The sequence below is a fragment of the Penicillium roqueforti genome (genome assembly GCF_015533775.1).
Source record: "Penicillium roqueforti strain LCP96 04111 chromosome Unknown scaffold_13, whole genome shotgun sequence".
Lineage (NCBI taxonomy): Eukaryota > Fungi > Ascomycota > Eurotiomycetes > Eurotiales > Aspergillaceae > Penicillium > Penicillium roqueforti.
This window is the reverse complement of record NW_024067577.1, coordinates 402,237-425,444: the sequence shown is the minus strand read 5'-3', so window position 1 is coordinate 425,444 and position 23,208 is coordinate 402,237. Positions and strand designations below refer to the sequence as shown.

Genomic DNA, 23,208 nt, shown 5'->3' with positions numbered 1-23,208 from the left:
CGTGGGCCAAGATAGCCTCCGAGGTACAAGGAAAAGGGACATATGACATACGAATGTCCGAAGAAGAAGTCGAACCTGCCTGTGGGAGTTGCTACCAACTAATCAGTCCCGCAACCAATTCTGCGTTACCTGAATAAGGAATTGGAAGATGATGCGGATCCGGGAAAAGCGAGTGCCTAGGAGAAGTCTCTATCCTAGGTGGCAAGTAGGGGTGTGACGAGACTCATGTCGAGACGGCAACCTCCATCGATCGCCGTTCCTATATATATGTTTTGGGTTCCGGTAGAAGCTGGTGTTCTCTATTCAGAGCGGCGTTTGTGGGGAGATCACTACTCACCCGAGGGACGCATATCGCGGCATCGCAGTCGCATCGTCGACGAGATACTCTATGTCGGACCGGGGCAGGATCCTCCCTCGCCACTCGTTATCCTCCCAGCCGGTGCCTTTACTTAAATAACATTTCCCATTTATACTAACGGTGGCCCTTATCCCCCCGAGGTCCGGCTGTATCGAGCGGGTGAAGACAGATATAACAGTCTACGGGATCTCTACGGATAGCGTGACCTTCAACTTCTACCGTATCAACCAAACGAGCAAGGTGAGTTAGCAAGTACTTCTTTATATACTGAATGAAGATTTCTCTGGAGCTACACGCGAGGTCTTGCAGAGAGCGGAAAGCTGAGCCAGTGACTCCTCGCCTGGAGACATTCTTCCAAGGTGTCTCAATCCATGAAGCAGCCGATGCATGAAGACTCGTTATTAACTTATCATTATATCCTGTATTATATAAATCAATGTTGTTTCCCGGACCTTTCTTGTCGTAGTAATATTCATATATATTAACCTATCTGCCGACTATCGAGACCGATAATATATACCGGTCTTCGATCCAAGCTAGTTGAGCACCGAAGAGGTTCCCTAAAGCTACGAGCGGAACACTTAGGCTAGAGAAGATCCTCGTGGAGATGCTACTTAGAAGCTACATTGGTGATTGTAGTCGTAATAGTTAGACTTGGCAATATTGCCAAAGTTATTCACCATCCAGAGGTGGCTATCTATCGTTCTAGATGTTATGATGGCCGTGCTTGGCTTGTTGTTGAGCTCCGGAATCCGTGGGAGCCGAATACGCAAGCTGGGCCTTGTTTAAAATTATGAGTTTCAACTTTTTCTTGACTGTATGCTAAGGATAAAGCGTGATAGCACTAGTTTGGGCTCGACCGTGTAGGGCGGCTCGCCCATTTAGGGCTAAACGATGACTGTCTTGGCCACTTCATCCATCTCCTTTATTTTACTGCAATCAATTCTACTCGAACCTCTTCATTCCACATCCACAATTATATGTAGAATTCGCTTGACCGCGACTGAAAATGTCCAGCCCGGCTTCTTTCCTCCGCCTCGTCCCTAGCAAAACCCCGTGTTCTCGGAAACTGTTCAACCTCCACATCCCTTGCTATGTGAAGCCAAACGCCTCTGCTCGTCGCGCAGGTATTACAAATGTTGGCATTGATAGAGTCGATATTGCCGTGGCTGCTGTTCCACGCGACGGGGCATCTAATATGGCAGTGTCGCGTGTCTTCGCAGAGGTGGGCTATTAATGTGTCTCCTTGCTTCCCGTCTTGTCTAGGGAATAAAGTCAGTCACAATTTCCATCTGACCATTTGTTAGATATTTAACGTTCCAAAGTCGAATGTCGGAATTATTCGTGGCGCGAAATCAAGAGAGAAAACGTTGTGTGTTGCCGATTTGGAGATCGGAGACGACGGCGAAGAAGCCTACTTGCAGCGTGCGACACAAATATTAAAGGACGCTGTCAATACGCGAGACTCCTAGTATAAATTTCGAATTTAAAGCCTGTTGATTCCCACTTGCTAGCTCATATTTTTGTCTCTATTCGATTCTTGTTTGATCCCGTGACGCCGTCACTGTGATTTTTTTTTTTTTGGCGGAGCTCCGGGCGAACATCAACCTCCGACCACCCCGAACAGATCAAAAAGCTAGCCAGTATGACAGAGGATACACACGGCGACATGGAAATTGACACAAATGTCGCTGTAACGGAAGCTGCGAAGCGCAAAGCGCCAGAGCCAAAGCCAAAAATTATCCATTTCACGTCGCGCAATCCACCCTGGACATACCTCAAGCTCAAGCTGTAAGCTATCCGTCGGCTTTTTTGGTCTGCCAGAAATAAAGCTAACATTGCAATTTTAGTGTCTCCCAACCAGGAAGTGCACCGCAACCCCTCGATGCCCTCTCCGCACGAACCTACCTCTCCTCCGCATTGTCGCAATTCCTCGGCCTGACAGGAACAGCCATTCCGATCGACATCCTAAAGATCGAGGACGGATCTCCATCAACCACGAAGTACCATATTATGTGGATTCGCGTCCCTCGCGAGGATGCCTCAGCCGTCGTGAGCGCCGTGAGCTCATGGATTGGCGGCGGAAATAATTCGGCAAGCTCTGGAGATGTTGCGTGGAGAGTTTGCGCCAAGGGAAACTTCCTAGGTGCTCTGGTTGCTGGCTCTGGGGCCGATTTATTCGTTCCCTAGACTTGCTGGCTGTACTCTTGCTTCAAAGCGAGTACGAGAACCGATTTTGAACTATGACTAGTCTATATATTTTGACTCTTTGTCAAAGTATTGCCCTCGGGCTATGGCGAGGCCCATCCGAATTTACTCGCAATTCACGCCTGATGTTGTGCATACTACGTGGGACTAGGCATGGGTGTGGCTGCAGGGCTGCTGCAGTAACCGCCCACGATATATGCGACGGCAATGCCAGCTCCAAATGGATCGAGATTGGCTTGGTTCCCTACCGCGAGCCGGGCAATAATCGAATACCTGAGACTAAGCTTGTGTCTAGCTCCATGGGAAGGAATGAGACACAGACAATTGGCCTACATCGGCGGCTGAAGACATACATACTAGCACTTTGGAAAGTTCGCGTGCGATGAGGACAAAGGAAATAAATTTTGGAGACAATGTCAATCTATGTACGCAACCAACTGCAACTGCAAGACAAGAATGAACTCCCTTTTTTTTTGTGGTTGATTTTTGGAGTCAACATGACTCAAATGAAAACGCCATGACCCACGCGTTTGTCAATTATCACAAACAATTTGATGCCGCTTATTAAAATGCACAATTAATTCTCACCCTGCCAGGAAGATTACCGGTTGTATTTCCCCCTGGTTGTTGGTGACAGATTTTCAAGGAAGATGAAGATCAGACTGATGACCCAGTAGTCTTGGGACGAATGCTTTCCGAAATTGTAGATGCAGCAGACGACGAAGACGACGGGCTGGCGACCATCTTAGCTCTAAGTGCGCTGCGAATATCGTCGACGCTCCGCTCTTTCCATTCAGGGTATCCTAACTGGCTAAGAGGGAATAGAACGAGGTTTTCAGCACGCGACATGAAGTCGTCGACATTTGGTCGGGGCACAGCAGTCATGATATCCATTTCCAGGGCGATCTGTCGGCAGTAGGTGTCCAGCGGGAGATCGTTCACATCCTGACCGAAGGGGTTCTCGATTTCGCTGCCGATCGTGGCTAAGCCGAGGATGATATAGGCAGCCACTTCGGGGTCTGTTAGAATTTCTTTTGGACTTGTGTAGGGGGGAGGATTCTGTTGTTCTTACCAATCGATGCTGGAATGGTCATCCATTCTAAGGCATTGTAGAGCTGGAATGGAAGTACCAGGATGTAGATCCATGAGATCTGGGCAATGGCAATGCTGTATGCGGTGGGCAAGGGGGTGTCCAGTACACGTTCTGTGCCGGTCAAGATCTCATTCAAGGTGGCCACCATGGCGACTTTTGTTCGGTTAGAGTTGGAGCACACAAGATAGGGGGTTAGACACTTACTAGCTTGTCCTTGGTGCAGAGTCGAAACCAGAGTACCGTTGACTACACATGAATCCATATACGCGGACAAATGGTTGAGGATCTCCAGGGGCAAATGTCCGAGAGGCTTCTTCGACCGTTTGACATACTTGCGAGGGTTTGACTCGGCGAAGGACATACCAAGGTACTCTCCTGCGGACTTCCAAGTGGATTTAGGCGGAGGGTTGACAACCATGCGGTCGTGGGCATCACGGGCAAAGGTATCAAGGTGTCCAACCAGGCCAGCCAGATCCTCGTATGCGATATCGGGTTCGAAGCGGAGCTTGTGTTTAAGGGAGACGGCGAAGGCCAGAATGAGGTTCATCGCGGAGCTATAGACAGCTTGTTAGAATCGATACCAGGATAAACTCCAGAGGTATCACGTACAGTTTTCTCAAGATGTCATCTTTTCCTGCTTCGCCTTCTCTCTCGCCGGTATTGATCCAAATTGTACGCGAGAGGTTGCGAGACGTTTGAATGAGCTGGGCCCAATATTTGCGCCCGTCTGCCCATCTGCAGTGCAAGCGGTTAGTGTATAGCTCGAGTTGAAGCTAAAAACCAGGGAATAGTATACCTCTCATATGCAGTTGAGCTGCGGAATGACAACGCCAAACCTACCACGAAACCTAGCACGGTGAGCAGGATGTTGTTGATACCGACTTGTTCGCGTCAGTATATAACTCAGAATGTTCTTTGATCTATCACTTGGGGATTACTCACGGTCATGGACCAGCTTCGAAAAGACAGTAACAGCGGTCGACCAGAGAGCGATAGTTACAAGCGGCATGATCATTTTTGGCATGACACTGCCGTGCAATCGCAACATTATCGGCCACTTGGAATGCTTTTCCATGTTTCGGGGGCCATGCTAGGTCAAGAGTATGTTAGCCTGCCTGTCTATGATCCTTCCTAGTCTTCTGTTCGTGTTTTATATAGATCATCTCGCAGCCATGACTTACAAAGTACCGGTCCAACTCGCTTGTGTCCCGTCGATCAAGCTTGAATTGCATGTCTCGCGAGGTAGCCAGGTGTTCCAAGAATGTTGGCCGATGAGTCAAGGGTCCAAAGGAGACCTGCTCCTGCTCATGGATCGGTGCCGTTTGATGATGGGCGTGTGAGCGCATATCTGCGGCGACTGGTGCAGCAGTACAGTCTGCTGCTACTGCTGCTGCTGGCGCCGGCGCCTCAGCTGCAGGGGCACTGTGGCCTTCGGCCATGGTGAAATGAAGAAAACCAGAAAGAAAGGGAAAAAACGAAAAAAAAAAAAAAAAATATAATTATAAAAAAAAAAAAAAAAAAAAAACGAAGGTGGATGAAGTCGGAACTGGGCAGTTCTGATTTCAATGGATTTGACTAGAAGCAAGGAAAGACAGTAATGATCTCAACAAATATTAGAAGAAAGGAAATACATAAACGAATGTCGAATATGGGAAGAGAAGGTCTTCTAGAAGCCTCAACACGAAGAAAAGGAAGAAAAAAGAAGGGGAAGTCAAAATGAAACACGGGCAACCTATTCGCTTGACAGCAGCGTTTCAACGGGAATCTAGACTATGGTGGAGTCGACGGACACGTCCGCATGTTTAATTTTAGCCCTCCAGGAGAATTTTGTATTGTGTTTCTATTGGTCTAAGCAGATTTCATGGGGAATAAGAGGGGATTTGGTCGCGAATCGTCCAGATCATGAGTGGGCTTAGGGCTCGTGCTGCAGATTATGGAGTATGCATTCAAGCGCTTAATTGTACGTCAAGCCTGTAGACAGGCGTAGACAGTAGACAATGCATACTATAGAAAAACATACAAAATGATACCAACGAAAAAGAATACAAAGTTAAAATTTGAAACAGGGGTACTATTCATCGTCATAACAAATGCCAAGTGTTCCGGTGTCTCGGCCAGAAGGTTACCTAGAGCTAAAATCGGTGGTTTATTGATTCTACTTGTTCAAAAGACCTATAGCCCACGGTTGTATTGTATATTGTTCCATATTTCTTACTTGATAGTACTTTGTAGTACTTCCCATCCCTCGCATGTCGTTCCTTCGCATATTAATTCTCCGTTGGCGACGGCACTAATCCCAGAAAGGAAAAAGTATCCGGCGCGTATGCACCCCTGTTTTTCCCGCCTCGGCTTTTCCCTTTTCCTACTTTGTGGGATCAGACGGCATAGGGAAAATGGAACGAAAGGCGCTCGAAACGTTGCTCAATCTGGATGAGATCGAAGATGCCGCCACGAAAATAGTGAATAAAAAGGCATGGGCCTATTATTATTCGGCATCCGACGACAAGATCAGCAAGCGCAAAAACAACGAAGTCTACCGCTCCATCCAATTGCGGCCAAAGGTCTTCATCGACTGTACACAATGCGACTTGAAGACAAAATTGCTAGGAAATCCCGTGTCTCTCCCAATTTATGTTTCCCCAGCGGCTATGGCCCGCCTAGGGCACCCCACTGGTGAAGCAGGAATCGCAGAAGCATGTCGCAGCTTCGGTGCAATGCAGATCATTTCCAACAGCGCGTCGATGACGCCCGAGCAGATCGTCGCAGGCGCCGCCCCGGGCCAAGTCTTTGGCTGGCAACTGTATGTGCAGAACGACCGAACCAAGAGCGAACGTATGCTGGCTCGAATCAACAAGTTGAGTGCAATCAAATTCGTGACCCTGACACTGGATTCCCCCGTGACTGGGAAAAGAGAGGACGACGAGCGCAGCGGAAACGTCATCGCTTCCGAGGCTCCATTCCAGGGTGACAACAATGAGGGCGCGCCACCCACCCAGTCTGGAGACCCCGTATTCAAGGGAATGGACCCTTCGCTTACATGGAGAGAGACCCTCGGCTGGTTGGCAAAGCACACTGATCTTCCGGTTGTTCTCAAGGGCATTCAGACACACGAAGACGCGTATATTGCCACGCAACATACGCCCCAGGTCAAAGGAATTATCCTTTCAAACCACGGTGGTCGGTCTCTTGACACGGCTCCTCCTGCTGTCCACACCCTACTCGAAATCCGGAAATACTGCCCCGAGGTCTTCGACAAGATCGAAGTGTGGGTCGATGGCGGGATCCGGAGAGGAACTGATGTGGTCAAGGCTCTTTGTTTGGGTGCTCATGGTGTTGGGCTAGGAAGAGCTCCGCTTTGGGGTTTGGCGGCCGGGGGGCCGGACGGCGTCAGAAGAACACTGGAAAGTATGATCAGCGAAACTCGGCGTTTTTTTTTGTAGAGTGACTTACTGACAGATCTTAGTCTTGACTGAGGAGACCAAGACATGTATGCGACTTCTCGGCGTGCAGAATGTTAATGAACTCGGGAAACAGCACGTACGTACCCCGGCTTCTCAGTTTGGGGTCTTGATCTACACGTGAACTAACCAATATGTTGTCCAGATAAACACTCGACTGGTAGAGAAACAGATCTACGATGGACCATCTGGTCTTGAGGCCTGTCGGTCGAAATTGTAGAATTGATTGCTGCAGGGAAATATGGCCAAAGAAGAATCTCTCATATTGCTTTGTGTGGGTTTACCCATCTTTGCATAGAGTTGTCTCGGCATTTAGCCCTCCATATATACTTTTTCTCCCTTCTACGCGATTTAGAAGCTGTGCATCTGCTCCAGAATGACGTTATGAGACTCATGCTGTCGTAGATATTATCTTACACGAAATGCCAGAAAGCTGAAGTATGAATGAACCGTTGATATTGTAAATGTCAGATCTAGTCTAAGTTATCTAGAACAAAATAGCACTGTCCAAGCTGGAGAATCCTGCGGCTACGCCACCCTCATTCACCTCCTTCCCCTTGGTCCTCAACAGATACCCGCCTTGTTGATTGTGCAAAATCTTCCCAGTACTTTCCCAAAGAATGGTACCATAAATACCAAGCTCAGAGATGACATGTCCTCGAAGGACCTCGCCGTCATTCCGTAGAGCAACATTTTGGGCATTGGCTGCAGGGTTGATGAGTTCCATAAGTACCCAGCCTCTCCAATCAGATTCCGGAATAGATCGCAAAAAGGTTGGAATATCGGATTTGTAGATATTGTTGCCACCCCCTTCACGCTGTGGTTTGAGCACATGGTTCATGGCGGTATCTGGGTTGAGGGCTAGATCGCGGCCCTGGCTGTCAACTGACAGGTCATATTGCGGAGCAAAGGTATCTCGAACTCTTTCAATGAGCGTAGTGTCAACCCCCTTCAAGAAGCTTGCGAGATGATCTGGCCCTTTCGGCTCTGCTAAGACCTGCTGAACTTTCTTGCAGCCAGACAGCTGATTGAGCACGGAAGGGCACTTGATCGCCGCCGAGCGCTCCAGGTGAGTTCGGGCCAGCCAGTCACGGTTGGATTTGTACTCGTCTGGTGCATAGTAACCTCGAAGATAAACAGTTGTTACCTCGAAGGTTGAGTCGGGTGAGTGAGGAGGCTGGTATAACAATGGTCGTGCGGAGTTGGAGCTGGGAATGGATGTCTGATCCAAGATATCGACGCTAGCCACACGGAAGACTGGGATGTTGTGAACTTTCTTGAGCTGTGTTGAGAGTGCATGCTGATCAAAAACGTTCCGCTCTGACTCCTGGACTATAAAGAGAACACAAAGAGGTAGGGCCGGGGTGGACTTGGACACCCCGTAGGCCTCGTGGGCTGCCGCCAAACCTGCTGAGAGGGTTTCCACTGCGGTGTTCTCCGGTGGAACCTCGGATTGTAGCAGAGGGTGGGGTGGATAGTTGATTGAGGAACCCGGCGGCGAGGAAAGAAGCTCGGTGTGCATTTTTCGCACAAGAGCTGAAAGCCCTCCAAACGATGACGAGATCGTGTTAAATTCAACCTGCTTTAGAGCCGTGGCACCTGTAGGCAGAACATGGGCCATGTAATCGGACCGGAAGAGGCCCAGTGACAGGTCTTGAACATATCCTTCCTTCTTCACATCCTGATGAACCTTCCACAAGTTCAAAACAAAGTCATCAACTTCAATGAGCCTGAAAATGGTCAATAATGAACATCTACCATACTAGAGCAGAAATATCCTTACTCTTCCACAATCTTTCCCAGCCATTCTTCATTGCATGTGATCGTAGCATAAAGTTTGTTGTAGATCTCTTGGAGAGCAGTGGCTTCCTCGAAGCAAGTCCGAGGAAACGGACTGGGAAACAATGTCACCGGTGCATTTGTAGCCAGCACCCCATTTGGATCTAGGCCAGCTGGGACAATTGCTGGGGATGGTCGAACAGCGAGACCATTTTGAATAGCCCAGTCTTTCACAGATGTGACAAGAAACTTTTGTTGAGCTGGAGACAGATCTGGCGGATAGTTTGAATAAATTGATTCTGCCATATTGCTAGTGAATAGGAATTGATTTACTCCGGCACTCCACGACCTTCTCAAGTTGCGTAGATTGTTCAAAGATTCCAACCTCGCCGAGGCTCCCCCAAGGTTCTTGGGGATTTGTAATTGGCGGGGCATTTGGCCGACACCTGAGGCAGAAATCTAGACTCGACCGCCCGAGTGCCCCGCCTTCCTTTTTCGGAATAATTGCCCTTAAAATGTCTCACCGCCTATTCAAACACCGGCACAAAAAAAGAGCTTCGCGCGTAACAGAGATTGGGAAGAAAGAGGGTGGCGTGTTTTCTTTTGATTGATATTCCTTCGCTTTGTTTTGTTTTCTTTCTTTCTTCTCTTCTCTTCTCTTCTCCCCTATCGTATACCCGGCTCTCTTTCTTTGAAAGCTCCTCGTTCACTTCGCTTTGACATATCATCAGCTCAATGCTTCATTGTCGGCTTTTACATCCTTCGGTTTGCACTGACTTCATTTTTAATTTGCATTGGGGGCCTTAAAATGGTAAGTGATGGATCTTTCCAAACTTGACCCTTGTCAAGTCGCGTCATTGGGACAAATGCACTGGTTCGTCTGGACCGCAGCCCGCTGATCTAGTACAGGCCCCCCCTAAAGCAAACATGACTTTGACCAAAGACCCTTTCCACTGGACGGTGGATGAGGTTGTTACATTCTTTTGTCATGAAAGGGCCGGGGATTGGTCTTATAATCTGGCTTGCCCAGATCTTATGGCTCTCGAGAATTCCCTCCGAGAACATCTAGTCACCGGCTCAGCTTTGCTCTATATCACAGAATGGCAGGTGAGAGACCTTGGCATAAGAATTATCTCGCAGTGCCAGTATATTCTGAGAGCCAGTAAATGGCTACAGGCACGATCGCCAAAGTTTTATCAGTTGGAGCAACCGCAGCCTCCTCCTAAAGCATTCCCCAATGGACAACTTTCTCCAAAAGGCCTCGATGATCCCGTGAATACCACCCCCCTTATTAATGATCACATCGACCTTACCCTCTCTGATGATCTCATCAGCTCCGCTCCTGTCCTTGATGGTCTCTCACTACCCCAAACAGCGAAAAAGAAACCTCGCCGGATGGAGACCACCGTCATCGAACGCCCACCCACACCTTCTCTCCCGGACACCCTCACTCCCAATGAACCTGCTCCGAACTCCGGGTTTGGGCACAAGGACTTTCTTGATTATCTTGCTAAGACTTACCCCCCAAACGATTCGGATATCCTCCCACTTCTTGGAGATTCTAGCTCCGAGGCCGAATATGATACAGAGACTCGCGAGGAAATGGAAGAGGATGAGGAGCAATCCTCTCCGGATACTTCTGGGAACCTGGAAGATACTGAGTTTAATAAAATCGTCGATGAATACATTGATACACGGAAGAGCCAGTTCATCGACATTCGGTTGCCGAAAGAGCTGCCGAAAGCATTTCAAATCTGGACCAGGGGCCAAAGGCTCCCGGGCATGAAAAGTCAAATCTCGACACGGCTCGCCCACCTGGAGAAACGTTCTCAAGCCCTCCGCAAAGCACTCGCAGAGGCGCAACATTCATCCCGCTCGTCCTTACTTCAAGCATGTGCATGCCTCGATCCCACTGTGATCGATATTTTCTTGGATCAATGGAAGCTATCCGTTCTGGAGCAAACTAGCCCGCCGCCAAAAGTTGCTCGTCCGCCACGCACCCCGCGGCCAGAAAAGCCCAATGTGAATTTGGACGGGGAAGAAACTCTCAGTTCAGAGTCGGATTTCGTGCACGACACTGGTGATGAGATGGAAGATGAATCATCAGAACAATCGGAAGATAGATCAGAATCGGAAGGCGGATCAGAGCAATCGGAAGACGCCCTTGTTTCCGATCTCGAACAGAACGAGGCTGCACCGGATCACGAAGAGCCACGTTATCGCACAGCTTATCGAGATGGACCGTTCCGTGACTCCTCTTCAGACGAGGACCTCAGCCATCTTTTCTACAAAGAAGAGAATTACGAGCCCCCGGTCGCCAAGAGGCGCCGCCTGAAGACAGATAGCGTCCACAGATATAGTCCAGCTTCACCACTGATACCGATGACAACTTTGCCCTCGAATGAGGGTAAAGCGGAGGGTCAGGTAGATGCACAAACTTTTCCTATCATCCCGAAGCGCCTCAACACTGGGTTCGTGGACTTGACGAGTGACCACGGCAGTGACAACGGCAGTGAAACTGACGACGCTGTGAGTATTTTTGACGATGTCTCGCCTATGCTGTGGGCAGCTATCGAAGAAAGTGGAAACCGACGTCATCTTGTAGCGAAAGCACTCATAGGTCTGCCGAAGAATCGGTTCAACCAACTTTCTAAATATCTCAGGTCTTACATGCTCTGTGTATATCGAGAACATATGCGAGATGCACTGAAACACATGTTTGACAATTCATCGGTGATCGAGGGAATGGATGCCGAGGAGAGCCATTCTGCAATGTTAATGGCCGCCTTGTTTGTGTCGTGGGTCAACGTTATCCAAGTCCCCTGTGGCGCCTTTACAGTAAAAGAAGTCAAGTCTACGCTTATGGCGGTCGGAGAGGACAGCGATGAAGACCGATTCGCGCAATTCTTTGGGTGTTTGAACGATCTTCTCTGGAGATGCAGAAGATGGATGGACGTGTCCTCTCATGTCCAACCCGACGAAATGAACCCATCCATTCGGCGCAACGGCAAGCGGAAATTGGCCAACCCCAAAATCACTTTGTCTCGGGCCCAGAAAGAAGGCCAAGAACGGATAGACAAACAAGCCGAGGCTAAAAGAGTGCTTGCGTCTCGGTTTGCCCAAGGGAATGCTTCTAAGGAAAATATTCCAAGGCCGGTTTCGTTCCGACTTCCCATGATATGCCTGGACCCCTATATCGCGCAATATGTCAAATCCTACCAGCTCTCTGGAATTCAGTTTATGTTCCGAGAGGTTATTGAGAACAAAAGACAAGAAGGGTGTTTGCTAGCCCACACTATGGGGTTAGGCAAGACGATGCAAGTGTGAGTGATGATTGCGATGCGATATTGTCCCATTCATTGGGACCCAGTTAACCCTTTTTGCCTAGTATATCCCTTCTTGTCACAATTTCCGCTGCCGGGGCATCACAATTCCCGGCCATTCGTGACCAAATTCCTAGAGAATTGCGACAATCCAAAACCCTGCTACTGTGCCCAGCATCGCTAATCCAAAATTGGTGCGATGAGTTTGCAATGTGGTCCCCCGAGAACCACCATCTTGGCAAGGTTCGAGCCATTCCGACAAAAAACCAGCTCCTTGACCGGAACGAAGAGATTCGCGCGTGGAATGAGGAGGGTGGTATACTGATTCTCAGCTATAACATCTTCCGCATTCTCGTGAAGGAGGACAATGCAGAAATGAACGAGGAGCAGGGACAACCATCGGTCAACAAAAATGTCAGAAACTGGGTGTTGAACAGCCCAACTCTCGTTGTGGTCGACGAAGCTCAGAATTTACGCAACCATGAAAGCCAGCTTGCCGAGGCAACCTCCCGCTTGCGCACTCGGAAACGGATTGCGCTCACTGGCACTCCGATATCCAACGGTTTGGAAGATTACTATTGGATGGTTGATTGGGTTGCCCCTCAGTACCTGGGAGACTTTGCTGATTTCAATGATCAATTCATCAAGCCCATCGAAAATGGCTCGCAGATTGAAAGTAGCAAGTTTGACCGAAGAGAGGCACTCCAGCGCCAGGAGCTGTTCCTTCGCATCATCAACCCCAAGGTACAGCGAGCGGACATGTCCTCACTGATAAATGACCTGCCGCCAAAGTTCGAATTCTCTGTTTACTTCGAGCCGACCAGCATTCAAAAAGCTGTGTACAACATCTTTATCAAGGGTGTAGCACTGAGGAATGAAGCGGGCGTCCGCTCGGAGCTTATGTCTTGGCTGCCTCTTCTCAAGCTTTGTTGTAATCACCCGGCCCTTTTCAAGGCGGAACTGGAATCCCGGAAGACCAAATATGCATCCGGTAAACAGAAAAGTCCTAGCGGTGATGACCCGGGTAATAATCTCGGGCCTAATCTCGCACCTAATCCGGGGCCTAACCTCGCATCTAATCTCGCATCTACCATTCCTGTCGAAGAGCAAATCATTCCCAGGTCAATGTTATCTGAGCTGGATGATGTGTTCAAGGAGGCTCCTAACTTGCTAGAACCGAGCCTATCCAGCCGAGTGATGATCCTCAATGAGATAGTCAAGCAGGCAATCTCTGTCGGGGACAAGATCCTAGTCTTTTCTTCCAGTATTCCAACACTGAAGTATCTGGGGGAAATAATGGACAGAACACAGATCAATTATTCTCTCCTCCACGGCAATATATCTCCAGCGAAGCGTCCCGAGGTAGTTCGGAGCTTCAACAACGATCCCTCGACCTACGTCTTTCTCATCTCCACCAAATCCGGTGGCGTTGGCTTGAACATCCAGGCCGCGAACCGCGTTGTCATTTTCGATTTCCAGTTCAACCCTACCTGGGAACAGCAGGCAATCGGACGCGCCTACCGCATTGGTCAGAAGAAGAAAGTTTTTGTGTACCGAATGGTGGCTGGTGGCACCGTTGAGGAGAAGATCTACAACAAGACGATTTTCAAGAGTCAGCTTGCCGGCCGGCTTCTCGATGATGAGCATGTTGCTCGCATGGGCTCTAAGGCCTTAGAACGGTATCTGGTTCCCTGGAAAGAGAGTCTCCACAAAGGCGGGATTGATGAAACTGCGTTCGCGACCGATCCCGAGATGATGGGGAGACTGAAGGCTGAATGCGCCGAGTCCATCCTCAAGATCAAACTTTGTGTCGATGAAATCGACCCCGAGGACAGATTGACGCTTGAAGAACAGAGATTGGTCGAGAATCAATTGAAACTTCGACTTGCGTCCATGGGATCGTGAGGTTTTGTCTTTGTTTGTATTTTTTTGTCTTTTCTCTTTTTGTTTGAATGATACCCATATAGTAGGAATGATATGTAAGAGTCATTGATTGTTTTCCTGTAAATCATAGACGGTAAAGCGTGCAGAAAATAGCGGGCAAAGGCGTTGTCTCAGCCCATTGTTTTACACGTGCCAGATATATTACGTGAGAGATGCATTGTCAGAGTGGAGACAACCTTGGAAGAGTGACCCCGCATCATAAGATGAGCTGAACGTTACAGTTGTGAAGTAGTAAAGTTACATCTAGTTATATACTACCCTCTTATTCTACTTGATATTCTTTGGTTATGATCTATTCAATTGTCTAAATTATAACGAACCTCCTACCTCATATAACGAGTTACATACAACCCATCGGCCCCTCCGGAGCAGGGACCACCACGCATCGGCCTCCGTAGGGGCAACGTTGCAGATTTAACACTTTGTTACGAGCCAATGCAATTAACTTTCCCCCTATTGCACTGTGATTTGACGTGAGAGCCAGAATATATTATTTAAGCGAAGTCGACAGCCTTGGGAGTCCGTGGTCTTCCGTGAAGCGAGCCAGGGGTCTCTCTCACACGCGATGCCACCTCACCATCTCAACCTCTCACAAGCCTCAGATCCAGATCCAAAGGCTCAGTGGGGCCGACGATGGAACTATGGGGACATTGGATCTGCCTATCATTGTCCATTCCACTCAACCTTCGGCCGTGTTGCCATTTTGGACATGGCGTGGAACGGCTTTTTGGCGACGGAGATGTACAACATAGCCCTGATGCTTCAGCACTGACGCCTTTTTGAGATGGTGTGTTCTTGGGGTAAACTCTATGCCTCGTGGGTGTGTCTCTCTGGTCGCTTGGTGTATAGCTCTGTATTGGACGAAAGGTCTGGCCTAGCCCTGTATTATATCTGCGGTCTAGTACCCCATGTCCATGTCCCCCCCGGTGGGGTATACCTTTTCTTTATTTTTCCTCAACAGACGCAATTTACCCGGAGCTGGCTCACTTGTACCCTCGGTCTGCTCTGACTCTCTTTCTTTTTGATCGACATTCCCATTCATCGCGGGCTTGGGTTATGGCAATGGCATCTGTCTAGACACGTTCGTTACCTATCTATCTTCTGCTGCAGTTTGTTGTCCCAATCTTTTATTCTTCGTCTTCCTTGCACCGATACGATTATGAAGCTCCCTCCAGCTGCCATCCTGGACTCATGGCCCACCCCAAACTATATCGACCCGCCCACGCGCGGCCACGGCGTCCTCATCGTGAACGTCGTCTGTCTCACCCTGGCCTCCCTGGTCGTCTCCCTCCGTCTATACACCAGGGTATGGATCACATGCAGCGCCGGCATCGATGATGCACTCATTGTCATCGGTCTGGTCTTCGGGATCGCAATGGCCATCGTCACTTCTATCGCCACGGAACATTGGGACATGAACCGCCATATCTGGGATATTAAATTGCTGGAGCTCGAAGCTATTCAGAAACTAAATCTCTCCTTCCAAATCATGTTCTCGATGTCGTCGTGCTTCACCAAGATCTCTCTGTTGTGGTTCTGTCGACGACTCATCGGGAAGGGCCACTTTGCGCTGTATAACTTGGCGTTTATTTTCGCCATTGTCTTTGTTGGCGTGGCGAGTTTGCTGTTCACTATTATCAGTATCTTCCAATGCTCGTGCGTCGTCTGCTGTCGTGGTGATCGAGAATCGTTGCTAATGTTTCATACAGACCTATCCGCGCATACTGGCAACTTAACCCTACCGAGTCATACCATTGCATGAATGACGGCGCGATTGTTTTCTCCGCCAGTGTTATCAACATCTTCACCGATTTCCTAGTCACGGCTTTACCAATGCCGTTGATCTGGAGTCTGAAACTCCCTGCTCGCCAACGACTCGCCGTTATCTCCATCTTCGCCCTCGGCTCCATAGTTAACGTAGCCGGCTCCGTGCGAACCGTATACGTGTGGAAGAGTATGGTGACTGGCTACGACGCGACCTGGCTTGGATGGCCAGTGCTGATCGCCGCGGCAGTAGAAATCAGCCTGGGATTGGTAAGACCAAAGTCGCGCTACCCATGCTCATACTCAACGCTAACAATCACCAGATCTGCTCTTCAGCCCCAGCACTCCGCCCCCTCATTGCAGCCTTCCTCCCCCGCCTCCTCAGCTCCAACCACAACACCACCTCCTACAACCAGCGGTCTCGCACCCACAGACACTGGTACTCAACCGCCCGCTCCCGAGCATCCCGTCTCGTCGCCGACGGCCACCACCAACCCAGTTACAGCAGCGACCGATTCGAAATCATCCGCACCGTCGAGATGGAGAGCTGGGTTGAGTCCCGACTCCCGAGCCACGAGAAGATGGGCCACGGTTATGATATCACATCCGATACCGGCCGCGCCGTCACCCCTGCGGATAGCATTGAGATGAAGAGCGGCATGGTCTATGCCTCTCCGACGAGTGCTGCCTCCTCCTCTGCGTCAGGACGGAGCGAGACATTCGATGGTCGGCAGCTGCGTTAACTGCTGTTTTAGTACATCGCCTTCCTTCTTTTCTTTTTTTGTATCAAAATTTATGTCACTTTAGCCTAGATGATTTTATTGTGCTAGAAGGGGTACTTCACACAAATAACGATATTACTTGTACTACATCTATTTGATACTATCATGATTCTAATGATTACTTAACCAGCCCAATAATTGCTTCCTATAGTAGTATAGATACTCGGTGTAGATCTACACGTTTTCCAAGCAATGATCACCCTCGACCCAAGGTTTGACCGTGCGCTGAAAGCACAGTCCTGCGCTAGTTCGAACTTTGCTGGATTGGGTGGATCAGGATCGGCGCGTGGTGCGCTCTTGGTTTTCTTCGTTGACTAGGTTGTAGGTACTCATGTGTGGTGTATATATATTACTATGTATGAGGGATTCACTATGTAACGGCATCAATTGTCTCTGTAGACTATCCCAGGTGTTGGGGTAAAATGAGGTTCCGGCGTTGTCTTCTTGCCATTTCGGGCCAAAGATATATATAGTCCTTACATAGGTCTCAACCTACAATTTACCTACAAAACCCAACCACGGAAAAAAGATATATATGCTCAGCGTGACGTCAAGCCATGACGCACCCAAAACAAAAAATATATCACCAACGACATAGTCTAGTTATTGCACTCCTAATTGACCTCATTGTCAAGGCAACAAAAAGATCTGGACTCGCGGGGAATCGAACCCCGGACCACTCCCATGCTAAGGGAGTATTATACCACTAAACCACAAGCCCAGTTGATTGGTGGTTTGGGTGAAATAGTGCGTTATCAGCCAAAGGACCTAAGGTCGCCGATGTTCAGCTTATTAGGGCTCATCTGTTCTATTTCCCGTTTACATAAATGCAAGTGTAACTTAATATTGCATATTTACTAGGATCGTCTGGATACATCCACCGGATGTCCCGGTCTAAACAAGACCAATGCGTTACCAATTAAACAACGAATCCATTATTAAACACGTGCTATAAATTGTGAAGCCAACCATGATATAGTCAAGACATCATACATCGATGCTCATACACGCAGCTAAAAAAAGATGCCAAGACTCAAATTAGCTTATCGCAGAGGCCCGGAACCCTGGGATGATCGACAGTAGCAACATGACGGCCTCGACTTCTTTCTTTCGCCGTTGTGCGTGACTCGTCCCCATTGAGATAAATACATGCACAATAGCCCCCCTCGGGACGTTTATATGGAAACTCTTACCATATAGATTTGACAAGAACCCACCAGCGTAGACTTTCTCAATTCGTCCAGATACCCCATCGGATGCTCGGCGTTTCGTTGTCGAGATCAAGCACCCGATTGGTCAATATCACCGAAAAAAAAGCAACATACGCGGGGACAAGCTACTGAGCTCCAGGATAAGACCGATAGCATACTCCAACTGCATCTGGTATAAAGCCACCCTGCGCCGGTTGCTGTTCCATTCTATTTCATCCGTCCTCCTTCCCTTGCCCTTGCCCGAGTAGATTGATTGATCTGGGTCCTTTTCCCTCCATTGGATAGCTTACTAGACCGCTATTCTCTCTCCACCCTTCATCTATCCTCCCCACCACCCCTCTTCACATCACATTCACAATGTCCTCGGTCTTCCGTGCCAGCACACGGCTGCGCTCTGCAGCTCGCCTCCCGGCAGCTCGCGCTCTCTCTACCACTGCCAGTCTGCGTGCAGAGAAGCCTTTCTTCCCCAATGAGCCCTCCGCACCCTCCGTCTCGGGGTCACTCCCCGGACCTAAGAACAAGGCCGCCGCCGCCGAGCTCGACGAGGTCTTTGATGTCCGCAGCTTGAACATGTTGGCCGACTACTACCAGTCCGTTGGTAACTAGTATGATAGACCCTAACCCACTATCAAGACTCGACTAACCCCGCCTCTAGCATCGCCGATCTCGATGGAAACAAGCTCCTTGATGTGTAAGTCACTAGCCACGAGCCAATTGGAATACAGGAACTGACCCCAGTAGGTATGCTCAGATTGCTTCTATTCCCGTTGGATACAACAACCCCCACCTCAAGCAGGTGGCCGCCTCGCCCGAGATGGCCTGCGCTTTGATTAACCGCCCTGCTCTGGGTAACTTCCCCTCCTCCGACTGGGCTGAGATTCTCAAGACCGGAGTCCTCCGTGCTGCCCCCAAGGGCCTGAACCAGGTCTTCACCGCCATGGCTGGTTCCGATGCCAACGAGACTGCCTACAAGGCCGCCTTCATGTACTACCGCCAGATGCAGCGTGGTGGCGTCGGCGCCGACTTCTCCAACGATGAGCTGCTCTCCACCATGAACAACCAGAGCCCTGGTTCTCCCCACCTGTCCATTCTCTCCTTCAAGTCTGCCTTCCACGGCCGTCTCTTCGGCTCCCTGTCCACCACCCGCAGCAAGCCCATCCACAAGCTTGACATCCCCGCCTTTGACTGGCCCCAGGCCCCCTTCCCCCAGCTGAAGTACCCTCTGGAGGAGCACGTCCAGGAGAACACCGCCGAGGAGCAGCGCTGCTTGGCCGAGGTCGAGCGTCTCATCAAGGAGTTCCACAACCCCGTCGCCGCCGTCGTGGTCGAGCCCATCCAGTCCGAGGGTGGTGACAACCACGCCTCGCCCGCCTTCTTCCAGGGTCTCCGCGACATCACCAAGCGCACCAACGTCCTCTTCATCGTCGACGAGGTGCAGACCGGTGTCGGTGCCACCGGTAAGTTCTGGGCCCACGACCACTGGAACCTGACCTCTCCCCCGGACATGGTCACCTTCTCCAAGAAGGCCCAGACCGCCGGCTACTACTACGGCAACCCCGCCCTGCGCCCCAACAAGCCCTACCGCCAATTCAACACCTGGATGGGCGACCCAGCCCGCGCCCTGATCTTCCGCGGAATCATCCAGGAGATCGAGCGTCTCGACCTCGTCGAGAACACCCGCACCACCGGTGACTACCTCTACGCCGGTCTCGCCGGTCTGGCCCAGAAGTACCCCGAGCACTTCCAGAACCTCCGTGGTAAGGACCACGGTACCTTCATCGCCTGGGACACCCCCAAGCGCGACCAGTTCACTGCCAAGGCCAAGTCCTTCGGTGTCAACGTCGGTGGCTGTGGTCCCTCTGCTATCCGTCTGCGTCCCATGCTGGTCTTCCAGAAGCACCACGGTATGTTAACCTTCTTTCTTGTGCTTAAGAGCTCTTTACTAATATGTTTACTACAGCCGATATCCTCCTTGAGAAGATCGAGCAGATCGTCCAGAACATCTAAACAAATGCCGGCAATGACCTTTAGAAGTGTCCGGGCGTTTTCAATTTGGCTTAATGAGCGTTTTTTTCTGTTTTCTTTTATGTCCTGCAGGGTTCACTTTTTTCCCTTGCTGCCACGACTTTCATGTCATTACAAAAATGCAACGTATATTCCTGGAAATTGTGCTTGTCCACCATTGAGTTATGACTCAACCGAATCATTGGCCAGAGTAGGGATATATACTCTGCAAGCCGTTTTCTTATCTTATGCCCCCAGCTAAAGAAACTGGAATTGTAAACTCCTAAGTAATCTGAATCTGCTGTGTACGCCCTTGCAGTCCAATAAATATGAAGAAAGAAGGTAATGCTTCCCCGAAACTCCGAACGACCAGCAAAATTGTCGAAACCACCCTCATATAGCATGTCTTGATTGAATCAATGGGTGTGCGCTAGGGTATCCGAAACCAAGACTGTATGGACAAGGGTGGGTTCGTGTAGCGTTAAAGACTTGAGAGTAGGTGCTTCATGCATCTTCTTCGCCAGTGCTTCCGTCTCGACTGGAACAAGCGACCGTTAGTATCACGACGACGGTATCTCAGATAGTGGAATGATTTCGAACACGTACGGGACATATTTAATACCAGAGTCCTCTAGACTGTTGATAATGTATTCGGGAAGCTGTCAACGCGAAAGACACAATTAGCCAACCCGTGCTTGATAAGAGGAATAACAGAGCTTAGGAATTCAAAGAATGCACTTACTGTCCCCGTAACCTTGGTCGCATATGTGCCCGGCACGTAGTTATCCAACCGCTGCCAACGAGCAACCCAGCTCGCAGCCGGATCCCTCACAGCAATCAGGCCCTCGAAGACCTGCGACGTGCATTCTTGGATAGCATCATTGTTCCCCCGGAGTTGGAGGGTGCTCTCGCAATTCGGGCAGCCTTCACGCATGAATTTCTAGAGGAACCGGGGGTCGTTAGAGTTGCCCGCGGAACGGAGATCGTGTAGCTCTTACATTGTGGACTTGAACGACAGAGCAGACCATGCATGCGCGCAGCGTGCGCTGCTGGTTTGGAGGGGCGTAGAAAGACATATGGAGGAGATCTGAGGGTGTGAGGAGAGAGAGAAAGCTATGGATGGGAGGTGGCCGTCAAGTCTGGATCGATGCCAAGGCCCGTTGCGATCGGGGAAAAAAGAACATTGCAGAAGCAGGAACAAGCCTCTCCTCTCTTCTCTCACTTTTTTATTTTTTCCTTTTGACCACTCTCTCGTCTTTTTTTCGTTTTTCTCTTAGTCTATACTGGATTTAGAGGAGTTTTATTTATTTCTGGCTTCTCTTTCTTTCTCTTCCGGCTCGTATAATCGTTGCCTTCTTTCCTCCGCGCCCTTGTTTCGCACCGATAATCCTTGTCTCGTGCCCCTCGCTTTTTATCTCCGCCCCAAATGGCTACCGATCAAGAATTGGCCACTGCGCTTAAGGTGCAGGGCAACAAGGCCTTTGCTGAGCATGACTGGCCTGTCGCTGTCGACTTTTATACCCAGGCTATTGCCAAATTCGACAAGGATCCTTCTTTCTTCTCCAACCGGGCCCAGGTATGTTCCTGACGATCTATTCCCGAGAGTCGCGTGCACACTCGTTAGGATCGGCATAGCTAATGTCTTTTCTTCTTGCTGTTATAGGCTCAGATTAAGCTCGAAGCCTTCGGTTTTGCTATCGCCGACGCCACCAAGGCAATCGAATTGGATCCCAACTATGTGAAGGTTAGTCGGCATTCTTAGCCGGCAAGAGAGACAACTTGTGCCTGCATATTGAGCGGTCGCGGCGATATATGCTAAATCCAAATTTACCACAGGCCTACTGGAGACGTGCTCTCGCCAATACCGCCATTCTAAGTTACAAGGAGGCCTTGAAGGATTTCAAGGCTGTGGTGAGACGCGAACCGGCCAACCAGAATGCTAAGCTGAAGGCTGCTGAGTGTGAGAAGCTCGTGCGCCGCAGAGAGTTTGAGCGGGCCATTGAGATCTCAGATCCGCCTTCGGCTTTTGCGGATTTGGATATCGATGCTATCAATGTTGAGGACGGTTATGATGGTGTGCGCCTTGGCGAGGAAATGACGCAGGAGTTCCTCGATGATATGGTCCAGCGCTTTAAGGACGGAAAGAATATTCATCGCAAATATGTCTTCCAGATCATCAAGGCTGTCAAGGATATCGTATACAACGAGCCTACGATGGTCGAAATTGGGGTGGAATCGGGCAAGAAGTTGACAGTCTGCGGTGATACACACGGTATGTATTGTCTTGCTGGTGAGTGAAGCAGTTGCTGATTGTTTAGGCCAATTCTTCGATTTGCTCAATATCTTCCGACTAAATGGTGCCCCCTCCGATACCCACGCCTACCTCTTCAACGGTGACTTTGTTGACCGTGGCTCCTGGTCCTGCGAAGTCGCTCTGCTGCTTTATGCATACAAGTGGTTGCGTCCTAACGGTCTCTTCCTTAACCGTGGAAACCACGAGACGGATGATATGAATAAGGTCTACGGCTTCGAAGGCGAGTGCAAGGCTAAATATAACGAGCGGGTCTTCAAGGTATTCTCCGAGTCATTCTCGGCTCTGCCGCTGGCCACTTTGATCGGCGAGAAGTACCTTGTCCTGCACGGCGGTCTCTTCTCCGACGACAAGATCAAGTTAGATGATATCCGCAAGCTCAACCGCCATAACCAACGACAGCCTGGCCAAGCGGGCCTGATGATGGAGATGCTCTGGACCGACCCGCAGCCCGAGGTTGGCCGCGGCCCCAGCAAGCGTGGCGTCGGTCTTCAATTTGGCCCTGATGTGACCAAGCGCTTCTGTGAAAACAATGGCCTGGAGGCTATCATTCGCTCCCACGAGGTGCGGATGGGCGGTTACGACGTTGAACACGATGGTCGTTGCATCACCGTCTTCTCCGCTCCCAGATACTGCGACGCGACTGAAAATAAGGGCGCTTACATCAACATCGGCCCTGAACTCAAACTTGCATATGAAGTCTTTGGGGCATCGCCACACCCCGATATCAAGCCGATGGTAAGACCATGACCTAAACATCTAATCAAGTTCCCCAGCTAACTGTCTTAGGCGTACGCGAATAACTCTATTCTTTCGGGAATGTGATGGCATATCTGATTTTCAAGCGCGGCGTTGCCTACGAGATCTACCTAGAATTGATGTTCCCAATGTATTTATGCGCAATGATGTATTCCAGTAGCTCCGAGTAGCTCTGACGTCGCCAACTGTATATTGTACACCGCTTTTACCCCGC

The 23,208-nt window shown here is 49.8% G+C and overlaps 10 protein-coding genes across 10 annotated transcripts; 7 read left to right on the top strand and 3 right to left on the bottom strand.

Annotated features, from left to right (window-relative positions):
• Window positions 1-1,367: 1,367 nt before the first annotated feature.
• Window positions 1,368-1,830, top strand: LCP9604111_5554 (DUF167 domain-containing protein; the record flags this gene model as incomplete). Its single annotated transcript, XM_039073377.1, has 2 exons — window positions 1,368-1,583; window positions 1,666-1,830. 2 exons carry the CDS (start codon window positions 1,368-1,370, stop codon window positions 1,828-1,830), a joined length of 381 nt encoding a protein of 126 aa, XP_038928516.1.
• Window positions 1,831-2,003: 173 nt separating this feature from the next.
• LCP9604111_5553 (uncharacterized protein) lies at window positions 2,004-2,548 on the top strand (the record flags this gene model as incomplete). Its single annotated transcript, XM_039073376.1, has 2 exons — window positions 2,004-2,149; window positions 2,209-2,548. 2 exons carry the CDS (start codon window positions 2,004-2,006, stop codon window positions 2,546-2,548), a joined length of 486 nt encoding a protein of 161 aa, XP_038928515.1.
• A 675-nt stretch (window positions 2,549-3,223) lies between these two features.
• Window positions 3,224-5,098, bottom strand: LCP9604111_5552 (bestrophin family protein; the record flags this gene model as incomplete). The annotated part of the gene is made up of 7 exons (XM_039073375.1): window positions 3,224-3,576; window positions 3,639-3,812; window positions 3,864-4,213; window positions 4,269-4,394; window positions 4,456-4,540; window positions 4,602-4,749; window positions 4,841-5,098. 7 exons carry the CDS (start codon window positions 5,096-5,098, stop codon window positions 3,224-3,226), a joined length of 1,494 nt encoding a protein of 497 aa, XP_038928514.1.
• A 954-nt stretch (window positions 5,099-6,052) lies between these two features.
• LCP9604111_5551 (uncharacterized protein) lies at window positions 6,053-7,337 on the top strand (the record flags this gene model as incomplete). The annotated part of the gene is made up of 3 exons (XM_039073374.1): window positions 6,053-7,064; window positions 7,123-7,196; window positions 7,263-7,337. The coding sequence occupies 3 exons, from the start codon at window positions 6,053-6,055 to the stop codon at window positions 7,335-7,337; spliced, it is 1,161 nt and encodes a 386-aa protein (XP_038928513.1).
• A 267-nt stretch (window positions 7,338-7,604) lies between these two features.
• On the bottom strand, window positions 7,605-9,202 carry LCP9604111_5550 (glutathione synthase; the record flags this gene model as incomplete). Its single annotated transcript, XM_039073373.1, has 2 exons — window positions 7,605-8,847; window positions 8,901-9,202. The coding sequence occupies 2 exons, from the start codon at window positions 9,200-9,202 to the stop codon at window positions 7,605-7,607; spliced, it is 1,545 nt and encodes a 514-aa protein (XP_038928512.1).
• Window positions 9,203-9,704: 502 nt separating this feature from the next.
• LCP9604111_5549 (putative SNF2 family helicase/ATPase) lies at window positions 9,705-14,124 on the top strand (the record flags this gene model as incomplete). The annotated part of the gene is made up of 3 exons (XM_039073371.1): window positions 9,705-9,707; window positions 9,806-12,219; window positions 12,285-14,124. The coding sequence occupies 3 exons, from the start codon at window positions 9,705-9,707 to the stop codon at window positions 14,122-14,124; spliced, it is 4,257 nt and encodes a 1,418-aa protein (XP_038928511.1).
• Window positions 14,125-15,322: 1,198 nt separating this feature from the next.
• Window positions 15,323-16,670, top strand: LCP9604111_5548 (uncharacterized protein; the record flags this gene model as incomplete). The annotated part of the gene is made up of 3 exons (XM_039073370.1): window positions 15,323-15,819; window positions 15,873-16,197; window positions 16,251-16,670. The coding sequence occupies 3 exons, from the start codon at window positions 15,323-15,325 to the stop codon at window positions 16,668-16,670; spliced, it is 1,242 nt and encodes a 413-aa protein (XP_038928510.1).
• Window positions 16,671-18,277: 1,607 nt separating this feature from the next.
• On the top strand, window positions 18,278-19,927 carry gatA (4-aminobutyrate transaminase gatA; the record flags this gene model as incomplete). The annotated part of the gene is made up of 4 exons (XM_039073369.1): window positions 18,278-18,525; window positions 18,576-18,611; window positions 18,662-19,824; window positions 19,881-19,927. The coding sequence occupies 4 exons, from the start codon at window positions 18,278-18,280 to the stop codon at window positions 19,925-19,927; spliced, it is 1,494 nt and encodes a 497-aa protein (XP_038928509.1).
• A 501-nt stretch (window positions 19,928-20,428) lies between these two features.
• On the bottom strand, window positions 20,429-21,000 carry spt4 (transcription elongation factor SPT4; the record flags this gene model as incomplete). Its single annotated transcript, XM_039073368.1, has 4 exons — window positions 20,429-20,462; window positions 20,531-20,583; window positions 20,667-20,864; window positions 20,923-21,000. The coding sequence occupies 4 exons, from the start codon at window positions 20,998-21,000 to the stop codon at window positions 20,429-20,431; spliced, it is 363 nt and encodes a 120-aa protein (XP_038928508.1).
• Window positions 21,001-21,350: 350 nt separating this feature from the next.
• On the top strand, window positions 21,351-23,060 carry ppt1 (protein serine/threonine phosphatase PPT1; the record flags this gene model as incomplete). Its single annotated transcript, XM_039073367.1, has 5 exons — window positions 21,351-21,500; window positions 21,588-21,668; window positions 21,761-22,196; window positions 22,243-22,973; window positions 23,025-23,060. The coding sequence occupies 5 exons, from the start codon at window positions 21,351-21,353 to the stop codon at window positions 23,058-23,060; spliced, it is 1,434 nt and encodes a 477-aa protein (XP_038928507.1).
• Between the last annotated feature and the right edge of the window lie 148 nt (window positions 23,061-23,208).